Source organism: Mesoplodon mirus (assembly GCF_964341445.2).
Source record: "Mesoplodon mirus genome assembly, chromosome: 3".
In the NCBI taxonomy this organism is placed as follows: Eukaryota; Metazoa; Chordata; class Mammalia; order Artiodactyla; family Ziphiidae; genus Mesoplodon; species Mesoplodon mirus.
Window position 1 is genome coordinate 153,100,034 of NC_138978.1, and position 18,678 is coordinate 153,118,711.

The following is an 18,678-nucleotide window of genomic DNA, read 5'->3' on the forward strand; positions in this document are numbered from 1 at the left end:
CCCCTTGAGGCCCTGGAGCTGCCCGTCATGGAGGAGTTAAAGCCCAGCAGTCGCCTGCACATCCAGTCACTGTGAGTTGCCTCCCCACCAGGCCCAAGGCGCCCGCCCACCTCGTGTGGTCAGGGAGTTGCTGGTGTGGAGCCTCCACTCCACTGAGCGCTGGAGATGCACAACCGTCTCCCAGCAGCCAGGAGAGCTGTTTACAGCTCGAGCAGGTGGTAGACAGTGTGGCGCGACACCCGAAGGGGGAGAAGGAAGAGGTTTTCTCTTTAAACGTTGGCTCCAAAGACAAACTCAGCCCCTCTGCCAGACGTGCGGCAGCACCCACTTCCTGATCCTCCTCACTTCCCGGTGGCAGTTGTGTCTGTCTCTTGAGTCTCTGCTCCACTCATGTACCCATAGGCCGGAAGCCAACATTAGCTCCTTCTGCCACCTCAGTGCCAGGCAGTCAGGCCAGCTCTTGGGCGGTACTCTGCGGGCCAGAGGATAGCTTGAGATGGGGGTTTGGGAGCCTCCACACACACACCCAGAACCAACTCATCCCTGAACAATGCAGCCATTTTCCTCTTCTGAGAGCACTCCTTTATAGACAACTCTCTGCAACAGGGATAAGGAATTGTGCCCATTCTATAGGTGCGGAAACTGAGACCCAAAGAGGTAAGTGATTTACCCAAAATCACCCAGCAGTAAGGGTGGAGTCAAGACTCAAATGCAGGTCTTTTCATTCATCCATTCAATTGTTCATTCAACAATTCCAGTTACACTTAGATGTTGTGTGACTAATAATAAGTTGTTTAATCTCTCTGAGCCTCAGCTTCCTCAGAAAATGTGGAAAATAGGAAAATATTATTAATATTATACTATTAGTGCCTCTTCATAAAATTGTGCAAGGATTTAAATAAGAGAATCCATATAAAGTATTTAGTAAAGGCCTAGCAAATATTAGGTGTTCAAGAGTCACTTGCTACTATTACCATTCATTTATTGGTCAGGCATTGGATGCCAAAAAATGGGCAGAAACTATGCTGGACACTGTGAAGGAGAGTTGAAGAGGCTTGGACCCCACCCTCACAGGCCAGTGAAGGAGGTTACCTCGGTGCAATCTGACAAGGGCTGTGTTACCGGGGAGCATGGGGAGCTGTAAACACACCAAAACAAGGAAGGCTTCCGGGAGGAGGTGTCATCTGAGTTGACTATTAGAGAATGAGTAGGAATTAGAAAAGAAAAGGGAACAGATTTCTGAGGGGTGTGTGTGTGTGTGTGTGTGTTTAAGACATGGTCTTAGATGTTAAACATCCTTCTTTCACCTTTCTCCTCAACTCCAAGGCCTGGACAGGTTAAGAGGTAACTGGCTAGGAGGCAGGGAAGGTGAGTTTTGAGCATAGGTAAAAGGTGGGGTGGGGTTGAGCATCCTAGGCTAGGGGAGTAACCTTGGCCCTGTGTGCTTGTGTGTGTGGGCCAGGCCTGCTCAGGCCTCCTGCTGCATGGCAGCTGGTAAATTGTCAGTCTTGCCCAAGAGACTGTGGGTCTGTGCCATTGAGGGCAGGACTTGTGTTGTCAGAAAACATTTCTTAACTTGAACATATAAACTGTGTTCCTACGTCAAGGAAGATTAATGGTGGCGGTAGGGCATGAGGATTGGGTGGGGCACAAACAGGAAAGAGATTAGCCTTGTTGGGACTCTTCCCTAGGCCTTGAATTAGGGATTGGGATGGGCGGGGGCAGGGGTGAGCAAGCAGAATTGAATGAAAGGTCTGGAAACCCAGGATATAATTTTTTTTTTTTGCCGTGCACGGGCCTCTCACTGTTGTGGCCTCTCCCGTTGCGGAGCACAGGCTCCGGATGTGCAGGCTCAGCAGCCATGGCTCACGGGCCCAGCCGCTCCGCGGCATGTGGGATCTTCCCAGACCGGGTCACGAACCCGTGTCCCCTGCATCGGCAGGCGGACTCTCAACCACTGCGCCACCAGGGAAGCCCCAGGATATAATTTTTTGACCTTTAAAAATAAAAAGCTATAGCTCCGTACACACACACACACACACACACACACACACCCCCCACTAAGAGCCTGAAGCCACCGTGGCCTCCTGTCATGATTACAGGTGATGATGGCAGAGGGAAGGCGTCATGCCTTCACACCCCTCTCTGGCTTGCTGGCTGCTCCCAGACTGTCAGCCCCTGAGCCTGACACAGCCACTGAGTGGTTGGTTTCTGCGTCTCTCCCCAGCCCTTGCTGGGCCATCTGAGAATGGCAGACCCAGGAGCCCATAATGTGGGTAGGGGGTGTTGTATTTACTCTGCAGAGGATGGGCCACCATGGCAGGTGTGTCTGGTGAGCACAGCGAGTTCCGAAACACACTGAATGTCTTCCTCCCCAGAGAGGATTTACGGAGCTGCCAGCCCCCAGCAGAGCCCTTGCTTCGGCTCCCTCAGAGGCCAACCGTCCAGGAAGGGCTGGACGAGGCCTTGGGAAGACAAGCAGAGCTTAGAAGGGACTATTCACACCCTTTCCTCATAGAAACAGGAGCACGGGGACCAACAGGAGTTGAGCTGGGGGTCAGGAGGCCAGAATACTCCCCCCTAACTTGCCAGGTAAGCTTGAGCGAGACCCTTTACTCCTCTCATCTCCTGGGGAGGTTTTAATGAAATAACTCTTCATTCTCCAGTACCTGTGTTTGCCCTCTGTGGGTGAATGTAAAATATCCAACTAACTTCTTCTCTACCTGGCTACTCAATCTACCCCACTAAGGCTTCCTTCCCCCCAACAGACACTGATTCAGCCACCTACTAAGTGCCAGCCAGGCATGTGCCAGCCAGGCATGAGCGAGGCAAGTGGTATGTGAGAACCAAGTTTGGATTATTTGACAATAGTAACAGCCCCTATTTACTGAGTGCCTACTATGTGCCAGCCCCTTAATGTATCTCATCCCTAAGCCTCATTACAACCTTTAGAGGAAGTTTTAAGAAGCCTGTTTTGCAGAAGAGGAAATGGAAGGTCAGAAAGGTTAGGTAACTACTCCAAGATGACACAGTTCCAAGTACCTGAACTTTCTGTCTGGGGAGACGGCTCTTCCCCTTTCATTCGACTCGTGTACCTCCATAAAGCAGGGGGAGAGAGATGTGTCTCTGAAAAGGTGATCATTAAAAATATCTGGGGTAAAATAAGTCATGGGAATGTAATATACAGCATAGGGAATATAGTCAATAATAGTGTAATAACTTTGTATGGTGACAGACAATAACCAGACTTATCCTGGTGATTATTTTGTAATGTATAAAAATATGAAATCACTATGTTGTACAACTGAAACTAATATTGTAAGTCAATTATACTTCAATTAAAAAATGAAAAAAAAATCTGGGGTAGAGGGGCTTTTTTTCAACAGACCTTTCCCTCTGGTGCCCGCAAGAGAATCCCTGCCTGGTACATTCCATTCCAGCTGGGTGGGTGTGCATCAGAGCTCTTGGTTCCGTTGGGCTAGAACAAAAGGGCTAAGAAGTAGCTCTTGCTCTGCTGTAGTCTCGGCCCCTGCTCTCCCGGGGTGGGAAGCAGAGGATTGGAAGCCTGTGGACTCTGAGAGCAGGCTGCATGGTGAGAGCTGCAAGGTCTGGCCCTCAGGTTGTGCCTCAGCCTCACCAACTGCACTGCAAAGCTTCCTCTGCTACACAAGGCAAAAGATAGTTTCCGCACAGAAGAGCTGACAGTGCTCCACTAAGCAGTCCAGAGCGACAGAGACCCTGTCCCTGTGTGCCCTATGCTAGCCTTGGGGCTCCCCCAGCCCTCCTGCTCTGCCCATCAGGGCTAGGCTGGAGCCGATACTTGATAACTGCCTGCTTATTTTTTTTTTTTTTTTTTTTCTTTTTGCGGTATGCGGGCCTCTCACTGTTGTGGCCTCTCCCGTTGCGGAGCACAGGCTCCGGATGCGCAGGCCCAGCGGCCATGGCTCACGGGCCCAGCCGCTCCGCGGCATATGGGATCCTCCCAGACCGGGGCACGAACCCGTATCCCCTGCATCGGCAGGCGGACTCTCAACCACTGCGCCACCAGGGAGGCCCACTGCCTGCTTATTGATTGACCATCTTCTCTGCTGCATTAGCTGAAAGTGGGCCACCCCGTGCCCAATATAGCAGCTGTGAGAGGACCCTGCTGAGGAACTGGGGAGGAACGACCACTGTGCAGGGGATTAACACAATCCCCAGTGCCAGGCCACTAGTGGGTTCCAGCGATGAGGGTGGGAAATGAGGCTGTGGAGGCACAGAGTATCTAGGGAGAGTGACCACCTGACTGAGGATGGGTAGAGACTTGGGGGGCCTTAGCTATCACAGAAGCTACTGGGTCTCATTCTGAATAAAGCCTGGCAAAAAGGACGAACCCCCAACTCTGCTGTCACCTTCTGGAAGCTTCAGGGAGCCCAAAGCCACATGTGCTTATTGCTGTGGTTTCAGCCTAAGAAAGCCAAAAGCCTCCTGAGAAGTGAGGTGGGAACAGTAGATGGAGCAGCTGGAGGCACCCAGGATACTTGCTGGATATTTGAAGGACTCCTTCTTTGGTGCTGTGTGAGGCAAAAGGGGGCCCATCTGTTGGACCACATGAAGGCTGGGGAATGAGCAAGAGAGAGACCACTAGTGGGCCCGCCATTATATCACTACCACTTGAGTACCTACTAGGATCTGAATCTTCTCCCCATTCCTCCCTTCCCCACCCTTCCCTATCTCCAGAAATGGCACTCCATCCACCCCGTGGCGTCAGCCTTAATCCTGGGGAGTCATACTTGATCCTTCTCCCACTCTGTACATCCAGTCCATCACCAGTTGGTTCTAACTCTAACATGGAATAAAACCTATTTGATGGTGATATATTATCCTTTCTATGTGTCACTGGATTTGATTTGCTAATGTTTGGTTAGGGACTTGACATTTTAAAAATGTAATCTGGAATACGTCATTCCCTGCTTAAAGCACTCAAAGGCTTCACTGTGTACCTAGAATCCTATCCAAACTCTTGACCATGAACCACATGGCCTATAAGGCCCTACCTTAGTCCTTGGGCCCCGTGAGGGCTGGACTGACACAGGGTTTAGAGAAGCCAACAAGGGCCAGGCACAGTCAATTCCAGGATGGCTTCCTTCCTCAAATACTTCTCAAGCTGTAATTGCAGCTACCTCCTCGTTTATCTGTGTCTTGGCTCTCTCCCAGCTAGTCTCTAAATTTCATGAGAGCAGGGACCAGGACTGACTTCTTGGCCATGATAAGATACCAAATGCCTGGCATGGAGTCTGGTGCTTCTGAATTAGTGAAGGAGTGAACTCGCTGCCTCCTCCATGCCTGGACCTGTGCATCTGGACACTCAAACTTATCACCATGAACTTCAGGTGGGTCCTTAATGCTGCCTCCAACTATACTAGACTTTCTGAGTCTAGTCTTTCTCCTACTTCCTAAAGAATTATTTCACACTTGCTACTCTCTCCATCACCTCCTCCCTCTCAGCTGATGACCTCGCTTCCCACTTCACTAAGAAAACCGAAGCACTCCAAAGAGAACGTCACCTACCAGCACCCACATACTCTGCCTTTCTGTCTCTTAGATGATCTCCAGGCTCCTCTAAAGCCAATCCCTCTGTGTTTGCCCTAAGTCCCAGCCCTGCTTGCCTAAACAATCCAGAAATTCTATCCTTTGCCCTATCATTAGTTTTGCACTCTCTACTAGATGGTCTCGGTCAGTACACAGACATACTAATGTCCCTTCTTCGCAAACAACAAAGCAAAATGCCTTGTTTCCACTTGTCCTGACAGCTCTTGCCCCACGCCTTTATGCTCTGCAACAAAATACCTCAGAAGAGTAATCTACGCCAGCTGTTTTCAATTCCATTCCTCTTCTCTCCTGAGCCCTCTCCAACTAGACTTTCTGCTCCTACTACTCTATTAACATTGCTCTTGCTAAATCCAATGGTAATTCTCAGTCCTTATCTCACTTGACCCATTGGCAGCACTTGACAGCCAATCTCTTGCTCCTCCTTCAAATACTCTCTACTTGGCTTCTAGGACACCACATCTGGGGCTCTGGGTTTCTTCCTATATCTGTAGCTCTCCTTAAGTCCCTTTTGCTGGTGCTTCATCATCTCCCAAAACCCTCAAGCTCAGTCCTTGGCCCTCTCCTCTGCTTTCTTAAGCTTTTAAAAAAATTTTTATACAATTTTGAAAGGTTACTTTCCATTTACAATTATTACAAAATATTGGCTATATTCCCCATGCTGTACAATACACCTTTAAGCTTATCTTACACCCACTCCCCCACCCCTATATTGCCCCCACCCCTCCCACCCCCCGCACTGGTAACCACTGGTTTGTTCTCTATATCTGTGAGTCTGCTTCTTTTTTGTTACATTCACTACTTTATTGTGCTTTTTAGATTCTACATATAAGTGATATCATACAGTACTTGTATTTCTCTGACTTATTTCACTCAGCATAACGTCCTCCAAATCCATCTATGTTGCTGCAAATGGCAAAATTTTGTTCTTTTTTATGGCTGAGTAGTATTCCATTGTATATATATACCACATCTTCTTTATTCATTCATCTGTTGATGGACACTTAGGTTGTTTCCATATCTTGGCAATTGTAAATAATGCTGCTATGAACATTGGGGCACATGTATCTTTTCGAATTAGTGTCTTCGTTTTCTTCAGATATATACCCAACAGTGGAATTGCAGGATCATATGGTAGTTCTAGTTTTAGTTTTTTGAGAAACCTCCACACCGTTTTCCACAGTGGCTACACCAACTTACCTTCCCACCAACAGTGCAGGAGGGTTCCCTTTTCTTCACATCCTTTCTAACATTTGTTATGTGTGTTCTTTCTGTTGACAGCCATTCTGACAGGGTGAGTTGATATCTCATTGTGGTTTTGATTTGTATTTTCCCTGTTGATTCTTTTTATGTGTCTTTTGGCCATCTGCATTTCCTCTTTGGAAAAATGTCTATTCAGTTCTTCTGCCCACTTTCTAATCAGGGTTTTTTTTTTTATGTTGACTTGTGTGAGCTGTTTACATATGTTGGCTCTTAATCCCTTATTGGTCATATCATTTGCAAATATTTTCTCCCATTCAGTAGGTTGTCTTTTTGTTTTGTTGATGGTTTCCTTTGCCATGCAAAAGATTTTAAGTTTAATTAGGTCCCACTGGTTTATTTTTGTTTTCATTTCCATTACTCTAGGAGATGGATCCAAAAAAATATTGCTGCGATTTATGTCAGAGTGTTCTGCCTATGTTTTTCCTCTAGGAGTTTTATAATATCCAGTCTTACATTTACATTTTTAATCCATTTTGACTTTATTTTTGTATATGGTGTTAGAGAATGTTGTAATTTCATTCTTTTACGTGTAGCTGTCCAGTTTTCCCAGCACCACTTATTGAAGAGACTGTCTTTTCTCCATTGTATATTCTTGCCTACTTTGTCGTAGATTAATTGACCATAAGTGCATGGGTTTATTTCTGGGCTCTCTATCCTGTTCCATCGATCTATGTGACTGTTTTTGTGCCAGTACCATACTCTTTTGATTACTGTAGCTTTGTAGTACAGACTGAAGTCAAGGAGTGTGATCCCTCCAGCTCTGTTCTTCTTTCTCAAGATTGTTTTGGCTATTCTGGGTCTTTTGTGTTTCCATACAAATTTTAAAATTATTTGGGGGCTTCCCTGGTGGTGCAGTGGTTGAGAGTCCGCCTGCCGATGCAGGGGACATGGGTTCTTGCCCCGGTCCGGGAAGATCCCACATGCCACGGAGTGGCTGGGCCCATGAGCCATGGCCGCTGAGCCTGCGCGTCCAGAGCCTGTGCTCCGCAACGGGAGAGGCCACAACAGTGAGAGGTCCGCGTACAGCAAAAAAAAAAAAAAAAAAAAAAAAAATATTTGACCTAGTTCTGTGAAAAGTGCCATCATTATTTTGACAGGGGTTGCACTGAATCTGTAGATTGCCTTGGGTAGTATGGTCATTTAAACAATATTGATTCTTCCAATCCAAGAACATGGTATATCCTTCCATCTGTGTGTGTCATCTTCAAATTCTTTCATCAGTGTCTTACAGTTTTCAGAGTACAGATCTTTTGCCTTTTAGGTAGGTTTATCCCCAGGTATTGTATTCTTTTGGATGCGATGGTAAATGGGATTGTTTCCTTAATTTCTCTTTCTGATACTTCACTGTTAGTGTATAGCAATGCAACGGATTTCTGTATTACTTTTGTATCTTGCAACTTTACCAAATTCATTGATGAGCTCTAATAGTTTTCTGGTGGTGTCTTTAGGATTTTCTATGTATAGTATCATATCATCTTCATCCTCTTCTTTATTTCTACTTTCTCTCTTGGGAATCTCATCCAGCCTCATGTATTTAAACACCATCTACATGCCAATGGCTGTCACATTTACATCCCCAGCCCAGACCTTTCTCCTGAACTCCATCCTTGTATATCCATCCAACTGCCTGCTCAACATTCCACTGAGGTATTTAATAGATACACCAAACTCAACGTATCTAAATCTGAACTCCTTTTATTGATCCCAAAACTTGTATCACCTGCAGCCTTTCCCACCTCAGATAATGTGCACTCTATATTTCCAGTTGCTTAGAACTAAAAGTTTGGTCATACTTGACTCTTCTTTCTCTCACACCCCACATCCAATCCATAAGAAAAAAATTTTTTTCTTCCAAATACATCCAGAATTTAAAAATCGTGGCATATTCATTCAATGGAATTCTAACAGCAATGAGAAAAAACAAAACAAAACAAAAACAAACAAGCAAAACCTACTATTTTGCTCAATAGTATGGATGAATCTCAGACATAATTTTAAGCTTCAGAAGCCAGACAGAAAAGAGTATATACTACTCAATTTCCCTTTATAAAAGTTCAAGAACAGGCAAAATAAATCTATAGGGATAAAGGTCAAAATAGTGGTTACCTTTTGGAAAGTACCTTTGGAAAGCACCTTTTTTGGTGCTGAAAATATTCCAAATATTGATCTGGGTGGTGGTTACATAGATACACCCATATGCCAAAAATTTATTGAGCTATACACTTAGACTTATGTACTGTATGAATATTTTACCTCAATAAAAAGGATATAAAAAGTTAAAATTTGAAAATGCACATCCAGAATTAGTCACTTCTTACCACCTCCTCTGCTTCCTATCATTCTGATTCAAGCCACTTCCCTCTTCTCTTGCCTGAATTACCGCTGTAGCTCCTAACTAGTCCCCTGCTTGCCCCTACAGCATATTCTCAACACAGCAGTCAGAGTGAGCCTTTAAAACCTAAGTCATATCATGTCAATTCCTTGCTCTAAACCTGCGATGGCTCCCCATCTCCCTCAGAGTAAAAGCCAATGTCCTTCCAGTAGCCTCCAAGCCAGCAGCTTATTATCTTTCCAGGCTTATCTCCAACCACTCTCCCCCTTTATCCCAGCCACACAGACCTCCTTGCTACCACTTGGGTACGTTCCTTCCCTAGGAACTTTGCTCTAATTATTTCCTCTGTGTGGAATGTTCTCCCAGTATCTGCATGGCAGAGTTCCTCACCCCCAAGATTGTGCTCAAATGGCACCTTCTCAAGGAAGCCACATTCACCACCCCATTTGAAATTGCAATCCTTTCTCCCCACCCCCATCTTAGCATTCCTGATCCCATTTGCCCTGCTTTTTTTTTTTTTTTACCTTCTAACACTCTACATATTAGGTGTTATGTTTATTATTTAGCGTCTGTCCACCAACCCATTAGCATGCAGCCTCCATGAAGATCTTTGTTTAGTTAATGAATGTATCCCAAGTATCCATAACAATGCCTGGCACATAGGAGGCACTCAATAAGTATTGCTGAATGAATGAATGAACAGATTTCTCTATATTAGGGCCCTGTATGGAGACAAATCAGGGTGACCAGTTGCCTTCCTCTTCCAAAGAACAGAGAAGTTCTGAAAGCAGGTGGCAGGAAGACAGTCCCAAAGGCCCTCTCCACCATGACCAGGGCTGCAGAGAGTGGGTGTGGAGTTGGGTCCAGATGCCCAGCCCAAGCACTGCAAGATGTCAGGGGCTGATTTCCAGCTCTCCAGCCACCCCCACTCCCACCAAAGCAGGTTGGGAGTTTCTACTCGGCCACCTTGGTCTGTGGGAATCCACAATCTCAACAGTGTCTAAGCACCCCCAGACAGAGATAGAGGCCAGACCAGCCTGCCCATCTCTGTATCCCCAGGCCCCACAAAGTACCCAGTAAATGGTCAGTACTCAAAATATGTTTATGAAATAGATAAATGGATATCACCAGCTCCCTAACTGAACAGCTCTCTGCAATCCTGCTAAGGAAAAAACTTCCAGGGTGAGGAGGATTGCAGGATAAGATGCCTGATCACCTTTATCTTTTGGGTCAGGGAAGCCCTTTGCCAGCTGCCCCTGTCTCCCTGCCCACCCCCAAGCCAGTATTTCCAAGGGGACATGAATGCCAAGGCCCACCTACACGCCTCCCCTTTGTATCCCAGCCCACCATCAACTGCCAGCCTTTTCTTTGTTCTACAGGTATATAGCCAGGTATCCTCCTTCCTCTCTGTTCTGAGACCATCCTGCCAAATGAGACCAACCAGGAAGTACCATACTCCAAGCCCTCTACTCTAGGGACTGCTCTCCTCACTAAGATGCAAAGAAACAGGATGCCCAGGCCTCAGGGAATAGAGACTAGGCAATGTGGACTAGACTTGGGGCCCAGACAGTCCTGCCCTACCTAGCCCAGAAGGGCAAATGAGCAGAGAAATGCCAGGTGCACCTCTGGGGGGTTGCAGTTTTGGTGAAACTGGGCAGGAGGAGCAGGGAGAGTTGGAGGAAAGGGAGTTGGGAAATATTTAACCTTATAAGAAAATCCTTACAGACAGAAGCTGTGCCATCTATTAGGAGGCAAAACCCAAAGTTCTAGGCTTGGCTCTGATCCTACAAACAATGTGAATTGTGGGTATCACTGTAGTGTTATTTGTAAAAATTAAAAATCAGTAACAATCTAGTCAAAATTATAAAAATGAGTCATATAAAATATAAAAGTCATATAAAATATGATAATCATTTATTCAAAAAAACGTTTATAGCATGGCTACTCTGTGCCAGGCATGGGGGTTTCATAGGTATGTGAGCAGATGTGGTCCTGGCCCTTTTGGTGCTTACCAAGCCCAGAAAAACTACCTGGGCCAGAAGAGATGGGGAAGGAAAAATAGATCCACCTGGAGTAACTAACAGAGGAAATGAAACTGGTCTAGTTGGGGAGGGGGTCAGAGAAGGCCTCCCTAAGAAGGGGCTGTTTTAGCTAAGACCTAAAAGATGAATAAAAAGACAATCCAATATTATACCATTATAAAAACCCTTAGAAATTATTCTTTATTGACATGGGGGAAATGCTTATAAGGTAACATTAAGTGTATAAAATAGGATATAAAAACCATAGATGCACTCAACTATCTATCTATCTATCAACTATCTATCTGAGATGCACTCAACTATCTATCTATCTACCTATGTGGGAAAATTTTCTGGAACACCAGAAATTTAACAGTAGTGATCTGCAGGTGGCAGAACTACTGGTTATTTTGTCATCTTTATTCTTTTCTATATTTCTCAAATTTTTAACAATAAACATGGATTGCTTTTATGCTTGGAAATAAATATCAAATATCAAACACAACACAGCCTCCAAGGCTCTGCCCCATGACCTCTGGGTAGAGGGGTTCTTCAGAAAGTATCCTGGCCATTTCCTTGCTTCCAAGCAGCACTCCTAAAGCACTCGGAGGCTTCCTAGATGCCATTCCAATGTCAGCTGGGAGAAGCTTTCACCACTGATACTAATCTGGATTGCCCAGAGTGCTCTTTAGCATAATCTACCTGAAGGCTATCCCTAGTTCAAACAAAGAAATTACCTTTTTAATCACAAAGCTGACATCCTTCCATCACTTTCCCCCTCTAAGCCCACCACTAATTTGCTGACTTAAACTGTGGAGGCTGAAATTTCTCTGTTCTATTCCTTGCAGGTAAGCCTTTTACGTCAAAGGCTGGGGAGCAAGAGTCAGAAGTAGGAGGAGAAAAGAGCCTGTGGCTGAGTGACCTTGAACATGCTGGAACTCTGGGCCTCTGTTTCCTCTTCTCCAAATGTGAGGGGGCTTGCTATCACTCCTCTTCTGTCTCAGCCACTCTAGGCCAATGACTAATCCATCCGTACAGGAGCTAGAGATGGCCTACCTCTGCTGAAAGCAGATGGCACCACTAGAGAGCAACTGTTCTGGGACCCTGAGACCACAGGTGGTTGCCTGCTGCGGTGCAAGCACAGGAGGCACTTTAGTTGTCCAGAAAAGCCCAGGCTAGCTGGGGGGTGGGGCGAGAGGGCTAAATTGATGCCTAAAAGCAAACATACCTTAAAATCTACCAGATTTCTTTCCCAGAGCTCTGGTCCAGCAGTCTGGCCTCCCCGACACTTTGCTGTACTTCCCTGGTCAGCAGCCCAGTTGAGCAGGCCTCCAGCTGTGGACAGAGGCAGGGCTGCCAGGGGCTCAACTGCCCACTGGAGTGAAGGTGAGGAGGGAGGGAGAGGCACCAAGCATGGGCTGGAGCAGAGTGCAGCGGCCATGGCAAAAATCGGAGGGGAAAAAATCACCCCCGCTGACAGCCGTGAGGAAACTGCTCCATAAATCCTATAGCTTCTCGAGGCTGATTGAAAACACATATGGGCTCACTGGTTAAAGGCATCTCTGGTAGACAGACCTGGATTCAAATCCTGTCTTGGCTCCTGATAAGATGTTTGGGAAAATTACTGAACCTTCCTGAGCTTTAGACCTCAGTGTATCTATAGACGTGTCTAGAGTGGGGATAACAGTAACCTCTACCAGCAAGAAACTATGAGCATTAAATGAGATAAAGCATCTAAAAAATATAGCACTGTGCCTAGCTCATAAGTACTAGGAGCTAAAAAACACAACACAATCTTCCCATGATTTCAACACAGTATTGGCAGGAGTCATGGTCATGAAGAACTATAGAAAGTTAGAGCTGAAAGGAACCTCAGAGACCTCGAATCCAGAATCCAGTCCCTTCATTTAACAGACGGTGGCAGGGGGTGTGGTGGCAGAGAGGAGGCTCAGGGATTGAATAACTTATCCAAGAAGGTTGCACAGCTGGTTTGTGACAGCAAGGTTCGAACTCATGTATTTCTGACTCCCAAATACCCATCACCCCTTCACCCCACACCAACCCATCTGGTCACAGACAGACCTTGCTTAGGTCTCCTTCCTGCAGAGAGGGCTGTGGTGGTCAGGGAGTGGCACTCCTCCCCATAACAAGCCCCCTGGAGTAGGTATCAAGTTGGCACAGAGTGCCCCCAAGAAAACCCAGGGATTCCCTAGAAGTAGGAGCTGAGGGGAATGGGGTGTCCATTACCAAGCATGTGGAGGTACCAGGCAAATAACCTGTAAAATATATGTAAATAACCACAGGTTATTGATGCATCAACAATTTAAGCCTTTTTTTTTTTTTTGTAACTGGATCACACTACACCATGTGAACCTTTTTTTTCTCTTGGCTTTCTGCCAAGTGGAAGGAAATAAAATTTGTGGTTGACTGACCAAACCACGCCTTGCTTGGTGAGGGGCCCAGCTGACTCCTGTCATTGAATGCCCCATACATGCCTCACCAATGCTTGGGCAGTATTGCTCCCTGGTTCCCAGGCCACATCTACCTCTGACTGGCTTGTCAGGGCAGGGAGCCAGGCACCTGGGGACCTCCAGCAGAAAGGTGTTCTTCCAGACCCAGCAGCCTGCTGACTCCCGCTGCCCAGAGGGCAGCATTGCAAGCTGTTCCTCCTGCGGGGGGACCTGGAGTGACCCGTCCCCTCAGCCCAGCCTCCAGGATCCCAGCTTTGGAAGCCAGGCCCAGCAGCCTTTCTCTAACTCAGGAGAAAGACTCCTCTCTCAGGCACTACTGGAGTGTGGCTCTGAAGGAACCACCTGAGCTGATAAGGGCAGCTGTGGTCAGGGCCCTGAGGTAGAATGCTGGGAAGATACAGGCCACAGCACGATGGTTAGAGGTTAGACCCCTGGAAGGCCTGCCTGAGGCTCAACCATGTGAGCTCTGAAAACTCATCCAATTCAATCAACATTTACTGAGTGTCTGCTATGCGCCAGACACTATGCTAGGCATTCTGGAGAATTTGTACAAACGAACAAAATGCGGTCACTGTCCAGGTCGCTGCACTTGAGGCATGACAATCTAGCAAGGGAGAAAAACATGTATAAATATAACTTAACAGTACTTTGACACCTCCCTGGAAACGTGGTGTGTCTTGTGTGCCCATGTGTGCGTGCATGTGTATAAGGGCACGTGTGTTGTTATGTAAAAGCATCAGTGTGGGGGGGTGGGGGCGCAGGGCTTGCCTATTCAGGCCCACTTTGAGCCATATGTTAACAATGATAATAAAACTACAAAATAAACCTACCACTTATGGCTTGCATATAACGCCAGGTGCATTATACAGTACCACGTACTTTATATGTAGGAGTTTATTATATTCTTTCAATCATCCTAGGAAGAAGGTACTATTATTAATGTCTCCTTTTATTGACGTGGAAGTTAAAACTGAAGGAGGTTAATAAGTGACTTTCTCAAGGTCATACAGCTAGGAATTCATAGCAAGGATTTGAACCCAGGCCTGTATTCTTAGCCTCTATGCATACCTCTGCCTTGGCCCTCCAACGATAGCTCCTAAAGACCCCCAGCTCTTCAAGGCTGGAGCAAGGAGCAACAGAAGCTGTCTTCTGGAAGAATGAGCCTGCAATTCTGCCAGCACAGCCATCCCCATCCCCACAGGACAAGGAGGGCACAGTCTGTGGGCCCGTAACCTCTGTTACATCACGGCCAGGCCTTTGGTTTGCCTTGGCACCCACTCAGTAGACCAGATTTCTTAAGCAGCCTTCCTATATTCACGTATCTGCATGACTTTCCTAATGTGGCAACACCTTGTTATAATCACCAGGCTCAGAGGCCCAGCCCACGCTAACGGGTTGAAATCAGGTTCATTGGTATAGCTCAGCCACAACCTGGGGCTAATGGCAGCATGAAGGCCCCTCAGTGGCTGAGCTTACAGGGTTTCTGGGCTGCCTTCCCTGTCTTCCCTTCTCTCCTGAGCAGCAGTCTTCACCTCAACTTCCCTGGGAAACTTGGAGGTTGTGAAGGAGGTAAACAGGGCAGAAGCACTGCCATCAGGGGGCTGGGACACTGGGGGAATCAGGAAGGAAGGCGAGCAGTGGAATCAAGGCTCTGCTTCCAGTCAGCTTCAGGAGGTTCTCTGGATGTTTCCCCTTTACCAGCTCCTACTTCACCTCCCTTATAGGATCACGATGAAAAGAGGAAAAACGTTTGAAAAATTAAATGTGTACAAATGTAATGCAAACAGGAGAAACATGGGTGGCTAGGCCTGCCTGGGCAAGTTGTCAGGTGAGGCCAGAGGCTCCACGTCCCAGGTATGGAAGCTACTCCAGGGACAACAGGTGCCGAAGACGTCTAGAACTCCGCAGTAGAAAGGGAATCTACTGGTGAGAAGATTTAAAGAGGGGGCAAGCACGCCTCACAAGAATGTCCCAGTGAGGCCAGCACTGGCTGTGTGCCCAGGCATTTGCTGGCACTTGGTGGCCCAGGCACTGCCTGGTGACAAGATTATGGCCTGGCAGGCCCAGGGAAAGAGCCCCAATGTGGACCGGACACCTGCATGACAGGACTGCCACTATTAGGTCACCCACCCTGGTGCTGCCTGGACACAGCATAAGCACCTCTGCTGTGACCGGAAAGACAACATGGTTTTGCAACACAACAGGACTATTAAGAGCCTGCCTCCTCCTGCCTGCAACAGAGATCCCGTAAGTGGGAGTTGGGCAGAGGTAATCAGATTGTCTGGGCTCCACAGGACAGCCCTGGGGCATGGAGCTGGCTAGCACAGGGTATCTGCAGAACAAGAAAGAGCATCCTCAGGAAGCTTTCCCAGGTCTGGTTAGAGAAGCAGCACTCCTGTCCGTGGTGTGCCACCCTAAGCCCACCCTAGCAATCTGCTCTGCCCTTTCCACTTCCCTCAAACTGGTGGAGATCAGCTCATTCCCAACCAGGGCTCACTGTCCACCCCGCAGCCGCCCACCCCCCACCCCCCGCCACCCCCCAGGCCAGGCTGAACAGGCAGCCTCAGGTTCCCTGGCCGGGTCAGGAGAACAGCAGAGCTTCAGCTCTGGGGTCCTGAGCACTGCCAGGTTCACATTCCTCCAGCCACCCAGCCCCCTCCTGCTTCAACTTCAGTTCAGCCTGATACTGCTGGGCAGAGGAGAGGAAGGCAGAGGGAGGGCTGGGGCACAATGGCCCAGAGAATATCCAGCTTACTTGGGGTCTTATGCTCTACCTTTTATCCTCTCTAGATGGCCCTCAAGCCACCCAGCATGGGGCACAGCAGGTACCTTCAGCTGCTCTGGACTCACCTGAGCGGGATCTTGACACGGAGGTAGCGGTCGACAGCAATTGCCAGCAGGGCCAAGATGGAGCTCTGAGTGAGGATGAGGACAGGGCAGGCGACCATGAGGCAGGTGTGGAAGTAGGTCTGTGGCCCAATGTTGATGAGGATGGCAAGTGGGATGACCAGAGCGCCCACTGCCACATCAGCCACTGCCAGTGACACGATGAAGCAGAAGGTGGCATCCCGCAGTGCCGGGTTCACCTTCACTGCCCAGATCACCAGCACGTTCCCAGGCACGGAGACCAGGGCGATGAGCACCTCGATGCCAATATATGCGGTCTGGAAGGCCGAGATGGAGGGCGGCATGGTGGGCACAGGCTGGGCACATCAGCAGACAGGCACCAAGGGGCAGGAGGCAAGCACCTGTGGTCACGGAAGCCTGGGGTGGGAAGGCCTGCCTGGGAGGGGGAGGGGAACCCAGGCAGCTCTGGAAGTCCAGCTGCCCTTTGGAGATGTGCCCCACTTGGCACATCTAGTGCCTGCCCAAGCTGGGGGGTACCCCGACACTTTCTCTGCCGAATCTTTGTCCCCTCCCCTTATCAATCCCAGAGGATCCATTCGACAACAGAAAATAGCAGCACTCACTCCTCCACTGGCTATTTTATCAGGTGTGAGGCAGTTCCCAGCACACACTCACCCCACAGGGGTGCCCCGTGCCTGGCTCTGCCTACCCGTGCCCACAGAACAGGAGGCAGGGAGCTCCCCATCCTGTCTGCTGGTGGCCAGGGAGTCCCAGAGCCTGTGCCCAAAGTTCCGGGCACCTGGTGCCGCTCAGGGCTTGAGGCCGTGCCAGGCAGGGCTGGGCTCTCAGCACCGCGCGCAGCAGCTCACGATCCTCCAGGCTCCCGCCGCAGAGCTCCTAGCCGGGCCTTTCAGGCAATCACATGGTACGGCAGAGGCTCAGCCCGGACGCTTTTAAAGAGGTAGCGCCCCTGTTTCGCACCTGGGACTGGCAGGCGTGGGTCTGGAGGACTGAGCCCAGCACCAAGCCAGGGTGCGGCGTCCCCTTTCCCCAGCTTGCAGCGCACACATGCCCTGCGCCCACCCACCAGAGGCACTGCTGGCTCCTGCTTCCTAGCAGTCCCCGGTCCCGGTCTGGCTCTGCCAGGGACCCTCGCACACACCCTGCCCCAAGGGGGCATTCTAGTCGCCTCTTTCAACCCTTTCCTGCATCCCCACTGGAGATGACCCGGAGGCGAACTGAGGTACAGACTTACCCAAGGTGACCAAAGCTGGCAGAGCTCCTAGCCACCTGAACGGTTCTGTCCAAGCGCCCTCCCAGCTCCGCGCCTTGGGCAGCCTCTTGCTCCAGGGATGCCTGAAGAATCCAGGGCCAGCCTGTCAGGTCCAGAGGGATGGCAGCTGTCTGGGACTCGACTCGGGCACCCGGCGCCTCCGTCGCCCACGGCGCCGGAGCTGAGTGGCAGTCGGGCTCCGCACAACCGGAGGGGGTGGGGGCGGCGGCGGCACCGCGGGGCCCCTCCCTCCTGGCCCTCTGTCTCCTCCCCCATCCCCTCCTCTAAACAAAGGCAGTGATTCTGGGTGAGAAAAGCTGGGAACTGTGAACTTGTCGTGGGGTTTGATGTGTGAATCCCGTCTCAAGAGTGGACAGCGGTGCAGCCTCCCTGTGTTCACTCTCCCTCTCTTCTCACATGTGGAGTGTCAGCGATCCCTCCACCGGCCGCAGCAAGGCATCTCACCTGCAAGACTCCAGGATGCCCCCCTTCTCCATTTCCCCCAACAGTCAGTTGGAAGTCCTGGCACACTCCCGGACCCCTCAATCCTGAAACCCCGCTTTCCCATGAAATCAGCCCCTGCATATTCCAGCACGCATTGCTTTGCAGGCTCTATCCTGAGTAGTTATGTTCCTTTCTCCTCTATCTAGTAATTTCCTTTTTACAGAAGAGGGCACTGAGGCTCAGCGAAGTGACCTAGCTTCACAAGGTCTACATCAGTGTCACCTCCTCTTGTGCCCCTTTTCTTTCCTCCTTCTCCCTCTTCATAGCACAGAACCTAAGCCATAGGTATCCAGTCCATTTTCCACATGTTATTGATGAAAAAGCAGACCCAGGGAAGGAAGGGACTTTCATAAGTTCCCACAGCAAATCCTAACAGAA

General features: G+C 48.9%; 1 protein-coding gene across 2 annotated transcripts in view; it reads right to left on the reverse strand.

Annotated features, from left to right (window-relative positions):
* ADORA1 (adenosine A1 receptor) overlaps positions 1–18,057 on the reverse strand; it is a 35,187-nt gene extending 17,130 nt beyond the window's left edge. Inside the window, exons 1-2 of one of the 2 annotated variants that reach the window (XM_082616046.1) lie at positions 17,779–18,057; positions 16,527–16,924 (exon numbers count right to left, since the gene is read on the reverse strand). In XM_082616046.1, coding sequence (XP_082472172.1) covers positions 16,527–16,867 — 341 coding nt within the window. In that variant the 5' untranslated portion in view covers positions 16,868–16,924; positions 17,779–18,057. Of the gene's footprint in view, positions 1–16,526; positions 17,361–17,778 lie in introns of those variants that run through there. The other variant, XR_014293566.1, reaches the window with a different exon arrangement.
* Between the last annotated feature and the right edge of the window lie 621 nt (positions 18,058–18,678).